Source organism: Pundamilia nyererei, unplaced genomic scaffold, assembly GCF_000239375.1.
Source record: "Pundamilia nyererei isolate P.nyererei 1_Seehausen unplaced genomic scaffold, PunNye1.0 scaffold00149, whole genome shotgun sequence".
NCBI classification, from domain to species: Eukaryota; Metazoa; Chordata; class Actinopteri; order Cichliformes; family Cichlidae; genus Pundamilia; species Pundamilia nyererei.
The window spans coordinates 25,655-32,970 of NW_005187550.1; the positions used below are offsets into that span (position 1 = coordinate 25,655).

The following is a 7,316-nucleotide window of genomic DNA, read 5'->3' on the forward strand; positions in this document are numbered from 1 at the left end:
CCACAAACAGGACTTTAATATCACCAACCATTCCCATTTTATCACGGTGTATCCATATAAATGGCCCACCGTGTATTTTTGCGACTAGCATGAAGAAAAAAAAATCCCATCTTCTTCCTTTTGTGATTGTGATAGTTTCTACTAGGAGAGTGTCAGGGGCTGCGTTCTCAGTTTGTTTTGATCTTTTTTTTGTTATATTTTGAAGATGATGTTAAGTTCTATGATTATTCTTTAATTTCCTCAAGTTTAGTGTAGGTTATGTTTCACCCAGGCCTTCTGCATTAGTAGTCATGTATTCTGCTTGTTTCATGTTGTCAAGCCTGTGTTGTCATGCCTACGTCTCTGTGTTTTCTGTTTTATTTTGAAGAGTCAGGTGTCATGTTACGTTTATTTGTGTCAGCTGTTTCCCATGTGTTACCACTTCCCCTGATCACCTCCTGTGTGTTGTTAAAAACGGTTCTTTTGGATTCTTCAGGGCCAAGAAAACACAAGGCTCAAAGTGGTCTTTTTACTTTAAAAATGATCTTTAATCTTACATATCCCGGGATATGGAGACAGAGCACACACAGAAACGCCTGCTCACATCAGCCAGTCTCAAGCAGAAAAACAGGAAGCCAGGTTATTTATGTACCTCTCGACGTCACATACACTTTAAGTTTCGATCAAACACTCTGCTTAGTTTCACTTTCTGCTTGCAAAAGCATGTTCTGCAAAAACATGTCGTTTCCTGTCAGGACTTTTGGCAGAGAGTGTGCTCAGAGTTGGGCCTTTCTTATAAAGCAATATAATCAGCATATAAGCATTTAATATGATAAATTTAAGCCTTAACAGTGTATTTAGTCTGTGTGTTTTCATTCAGTCTTTGTCAAGCCATCTGTTTTCCTTTCACCATGTAATGTCAAACTCAGGTATTTCATGATTCAGCTCAGGTCTTGCTCATGTTTCATGTTCATGGATTTCTTACATAGTTTCTCACATGTTCCTGCCCTGAATCATGTTCATGTCTTTGGCACTTTAGCTTTTTCCAGTTTAGATTTTAGTTTAGTGTTTTTTTTCTCCTGTTCACTTTGCCTTGTTTTTGTATTCCTGTTATCAGCCATAATAAACGGCTTGGTTTTTGATTATTCACGTTGTTTTTGGTCTGCATTTAGGTCCTCTATTCACTCTACACCCAGTCAGTGTGAGACTGTGACAAAGAGTTTATTTTTTGGATGGGAAGATGTTTTCATAAGAGTGTGTAATCAGGACTTTGTATGGATGCTCAAAGTTGTAATCGCTGAACCTCGGCTTATTCCTAAAACTCTTCACGCAATCCTCACACTAAGTCTTTAGAGGCAAACTCCCCTTACTGGTCCTCAGTGACACTATTTTTAATGCAACAGGGCAAATATAAACTGAAATTAGCTTATTTTTCTCATCAGTGCACACACAGCAAGCAGCTTGTCCTTGCTGAATCTATAACTAATAAGTGTTACTGCCTTAGATTAACACCTAAATGTCGCAATGTTTTATTTAAAATAAATGCACACATACATGCATATGCTACAGTAACATAGCAATAGAGACATCACGTGATCTGATGGTAAATAATGTTTTGTGTTCTTCTGCACATCGCACAGATAAACTGGTCCACAGAGATTTCAGTGTCTAATACTTTAGCTCTTTAGTCCTAATCCTCAGAACTGCACAGTGCTCTGTGATTTCTATCAGAAGAGTTATTTATTATATCGAAAGTAAATTAATTTGTCCTTTAGTCTCCGTTCATTTTTCTGAATTGCCTCACTGTTTTCAGAAGGAAAAAAACTTGTGTCAAACCTGAGATCACACTGGATTGTTTTGGTTAGCAACATTCTCCCTCATGCTTTGGGCCACTAATTTATATTGTCTCACTGGAATGCTGGTTTTTACTGAGGTGATCTGGCTGCCTGTTTGTATATAAATTATTCGTTAGTTGTTAATTAGTAGGTCGTGCTGCCATTGTGCCATCACAATAATTTACCTCACTTAGTAAATCTGTGCTTAGACTATAAAATTAAATCCGCCTTATTTTCTTATATTTTCCTGCTTTGAGCCAGTGAAATTTGTTTCCTCCTCCCTGTTTGGATTTCTGTCACAGCAGTGGAATTTCCTGCATCCATCACTGATTCAAGCCCCAAGTAAAATGGACATTACTAATGAACACTTATCACACACAATATTAAGCACACTTTTTCAGTTAATATAGATCATAACCTTGAGCTGACATAGCATTCTGCATTCTTCATGCAGCAACAACTGAACAGGTAGTATTTATTCCAGCAGTGTGATGTACAGAGTTTAGCTGTGAGTTCCACTGCCTACTGTAAACTTTGTTTATTAGTGGATTATTTTCATGAATGGTTGGATGGTCTGTTGCAATGAATACAGGGACAGTGTTTTCTTATCTCCTTTCTTAAAGGATGATCCAGTGTATCCACAAGACCATTATATTTAGGGCAAATACTATCTACAATTATATTAATGAAGTCTAAAGGGACCTGTTGATCCATACTGTTGGAAATGTAGTAATTAGGATCAGTTGATGATACACCCTCTAAAGCCCCTGGACACATCATCAGTGATGTAACCTGGGGTTATTGGGGGTTTCGGGTCTTTCAACAATCAGACCCCCTCTCCCAGGCGACCCAGCCAGGGTTGATCAAGCCCCAGCTTGTGTCCAGGTAGCGCTACCCAACATGTCATGCCTCTCCTCTTTTGATCCACAGCCACCTCGACGCTGCTTCTGCTGCGTTGGTGACCAACTTGATGGCTCTTCGCTGGTTAGCCCCTACGATGCCTAGCATTTTGTATGCCCTGCAAAGGGACTGACCCGTGAATAGGGATGGGTATTGATAAGATTTTCACAATTCCGATTCCAGTTTCGATTCTGTTTAACGATTCGATTCTTTTTTTTTTTTTTAAAGGAGAACACTAAGGTCGATTAGCTTAGAACTTTGTTTTATATCTTCTCTTTGAACAAGATAGAAATTTAGGAGTAACATGGCCTTACAAACCCAGCAGTGAGATTTTAAGAGATCCAGCCTATGGCTCTTCAATGGGGTGTCACAGGGTCCCCGGGGAAAAAAACTTGTAAATGTAAAATTATAAAATAAATATTCTTCTGTAGCAATAACAAAGTATAACATAAATTATTCTGTAGCAATTACACAAGAATATCCAGTAATCTCCCTGCCTACAATTAAACACATTCACTTACCGAAAATCGGGGGCATTTGCTGTGGCAAATGGGTGCAAGCCTTTGACCACAAACTTAGTCACTGCTCAGTGACATTCGTCTATCCTGGCCTGAAAGGAGACGCTACCGGTAGACTGCAGCGAGAACTGCCAGCGAGTGCCAGCCAGACTCTGTCTGTCTCTCTCATCATGGTCACCTAAATGCACAGTAATAGCAGGTTTTGTAATAAGGCAGATCGCGCTAACATAATATGCACCGTTAGTTGATTATTTACCTGCCGCATTAACGAGAGAGGACGTGCAAACATTACCGCTGCTGCTGCGTTGAGATTCACGAGTCTGGACCGGAATTAAAAACACGACATTCATTTAAGGTCATCACGTGTTTTGTGAGCAAATGCTTTTGCATGTTTGTAGTGTTTCCTTAAATGAAATATCTACTTTGCAAGTATTGCAAGTTGCCCTGTTGTCATCCGTTTTCGTAAAGTATAATCAAACTTTTTAGTGTTTGAGCCGCTTAGGCGCTGTGTTTCCTGCCAGGTAAATGACGCTCCGCAACTTGGTGACGTCATTCGGGGCGACTGGAATTGATAAGGGAATCGTTTGCAAAAATGGCAAACAATTCCAAGGAATTGAAACAGTGGGAACCGGTTCTCAACAAGAACCGGTTTTCGATACCCATCCCTACCTCGAATCCTCGAAATCCCACTTCAATGGGTTGGCATCTTGTCCGCCAGCCATTACTCCGGCACTCCTCCACTAATTCGGAATACATTGCCCTCTTTCTCTTATGAGCTTCCTCCATACGGTCTTCCCAAGGCACAGTAAGCTCCAGAAAAATTACCTGCTTGGAGACAACTGAAGTAACAACGATGTCTGGCCTCTGAGTTGTCTGGGCTACCGCTTCGGGGAACTTTAACAGCTTTGCCAAGTCAACTCTCAGCTCCCAATCGTGTGCCGTTGCCAACAGGCCAGGCGAGATGTTTCGGATTGGTGCTGCTGGCTTCTCCCCAGCTTTTATAAATGTTACCTTGTTCTGAACTGGGCAGGCGCCCAGTAAGTAACCTTTCGTCATGTTATGGCCAACGGTGACAAGTCTAAACATAGGGTTAATTAAACTTGGCACTGCTGAGGCTGCACCCTGCCCATCTTCACTGCCCACAGTTGTAAAAAACTCTTCTTTAACAAACATAGTAGCCTTCCTTTGGCAGCAAACCAGACAAAGTTGTCAGGACGATTAAATGTTTATACTCTCAACTGGACTGGCATTTGTTGTTTTGCTGACTTTTGGACTCACTTTGGCCCAATTAAAAATGATGGATATCAAGGTCTGGGAATTGCACCCGGAAAGTTATGGAATAGTGCCAGAAAGTTATGTAACACAAGTGCAGAAGACCAAAACGATAACAAAAATGTGTATGATCGACATACAGACTGGAGTAAAACTTTGACAAAAGCATTTAATCAATAACTGTTGCAATATCAACATTTTTAAAATTGGAAAAATACTTATTAGTTTAAATTTAAAACCGACTAAGTAAAAGACAAGGAATGGAATTACTTACGTTGCTGCCATTATGATGGGGTGGTAAATGAATCTTCACACAGTTCTGTTATTCCAGGTCTTTGTTCCTAGATTTAAAAAAACAAAACAAAAAGAAGAATGAAAAATTGTTAACAAATAAATTGTTGGTTGACAATTTACTCAGAAACTAGTTTACCCTGTCATTTTCTGTAAAAACTAGCTGTGCCACATCAAGTGCATTGCAGTCAGCATTCAGCAATCAGCCACCCAGCAGTATATAAGCTGGTGAAGAGCAGCTCAGTCAGTGAGTGGGGTATTTATATGTGTGTGGATAGACATGTTTTTCTTGTTCCCCATTTAGTTGTCTCTCCCTGCTCTGAGTTTCCAGGCTTTGTTTCCCTGCTCCTGCTTAGCTTCTGTATTGGACTTTGTATTGTGTTAGGGACACACCATTAAAGCTGGTTTGGAGTTAACTAGTGCTTTTAAAGTCCTAAATCGGGGTCCAAATCCTGTCTATCACACAGCCTCTTATGACAGAAATAACAGCGTAACTGTCTCTTTGACTTGACTCCTTTTTAATAAAACTTATATTTTTCACAATTTACTCTGTTTGGTTTTTCCCTTTTCCCAGTTATAATATTGTTAGTTCTCTCATACATTAACCCTTCTTTTTGGATATAGTGATTTTAATTAAAATATTTTAATGACTCACTTGCTTGTCCTGCAGCACTTTAGGAAACATGTTTAGCTTAATTTGTTATGCACAAAAACTGGCTTCACTAAGAAACTGGCTAAGAGAATATTAAGTGTTTATGGATTCAAGCAGTTAGTAAAAAGAATAGCCCAAATATCTTCAGCATCACAAGTGTGATCTGATGGAGGCCGCTGACCCTATGATCCATCTGCTGTAAGGTAGACTCTGGACTCATAACTGAACATAGCATTCTTCCACATTTTCAGGTTCCAGTGCACATGTTGTAAACGCCAACGCAATTGGGCCTGACATTGAAGGGCATCTATGGCAACTGCCAGCAAGACTACCAGGCACCTGATTAGCAGCATTTGTAGTACCAGAAGTTCAAAACAAGACTCAGTAGCAGAAAAAGTGATTTGGTATCAGTGGAGAAGATTTGGTAAGTCTGTCATGGGTGCAACCAAGTCAACTCTACTGCTCAACCCACAAATGCACTACAAATGTGGCTCAATTTAAGGGGAAATAAAGGAGTAAATACATTTCTAAAGGTGGAGGATATACATTGGGCCGTTCACACTTTTAGTGCTCAGGCACTTACTACAAATATATATAACCAATTTTGAACCATTTTAAAATAAAGTAAGGATAGATTTAGATGTTCTCACTTTCAGCATTTTCAAAAGATAAAGTTTTGTGTTATTAGTTCTATTTTATTTCCATCATTAAATAATTAATAATAATAATTTTAATAATTTAAATCTGTTGCCAGTTGTTTGAGTCTAGATTGTTTGACCACAAACTGAAGCGATCTTACCTCTGTTGTGCATTTCAGGAAGTTCTGTGAAGGAGAAGGGGGAGAAAGAACATAGGAGAGTTTTGGGAGGGAACTGAGGAGGGGAGGGAACTGATGGTCTGGGTCACGTGATTTCATGGAAACCTGAAACAGAATTGCTCCTCCCTCCTGCTCTTTGTGTTTACACAGCAGATTGAAATTCTGGCTCCCAACTGGCTCTTCAGGTTGTTATGCACAAAAGGAATTAGTAATGTAAAAAAACGTGGTTTTCTTTATATATGTTTATATGTAAGTATACACGGTGGCCCCTAGAGACAAAGCAGAAAGAGAAAGAGAGCCAAGGACAACAACAAGAGACAACATCGTCAAATTAGAAAGGTATAGTAATCATCCACAATTATTTTCAGTTGCAGATGATAAAGGATTCAGAAAGTTTATTCATGCAGTGAATCCTATGTATGCAATTCCAAGCAGGAAAACACTCTCCCAAAAAATCATCCCAGGCCTATATTACAGAGAATGTGTATCTTCTTTTTGTTTTGCATATTTTAATTAATATTTTATTGCGTTGTGATTTGCAGTGTTTTGTGTTGTTTCACTTTAAATTTGTTTAAAAGGAAAAAGCTGAAAATTTAAATAGTTAAAAGTTGAAATGTAAATAGTTGTTTTTTTGTATTTTATAATTTATTTATTACATTTTATGTGGAGTGAATAAAAAAAGTATATTTACGGTGGCTCCTAAAGACAAAGCACGTACAAACCCCAAATCACGTACAAACTCCAAAACACGTACTAATTCCAAAGCAGATACGTCTCTTGTTGTTGTCCCTGGCTCTCTTTCTCTCTCTTTTCCTCCCGCTCTGTTCCTGTGCTACTGCGAGTTTAACTACCGCTCCTCCCCCCTCTGCTCAGCGCAAGCACAAGGCTCAGGACGATCTGATTTCCTCGTGTCAGCATTGTTCCCACATCATCATAATTAATGTTGTTCCAGGTTCAACATTGCAAGTGACCAATCACCTTCTTGTGACGTCATTCCTTTGCGACTTCGAAATACCCGCCTTCGAGTATTTCGAAATACAAGTGAAGAAGCG

At 39.3% G+C, this 7,316-nt stretch overlaps 1 protein-coding gene across 1 annotated transcript in view; it reads right to left on the reverse strand.

The window, feature by feature from the left end:
• LOC102206709 (uncharacterized) overlaps positions 1 to 4,288 on the reverse strand; it is a 12,736-nt gene extending 8,448 nt beyond the window's left edge. The window contains exon 1 of the mRNA XM_005744828.1: positions 3,902 to 4,288. Within this exon, the coding sequence (XP_005744885.1) occupies positions 3,902 to 4,288 (387 nt within the window). The remainder of the gene's footprint in view (positions 1 to 3,901) is intronic.
• Between the last annotated feature and the right edge of the window lie 3,028 nt (positions 4,289 to 7,316).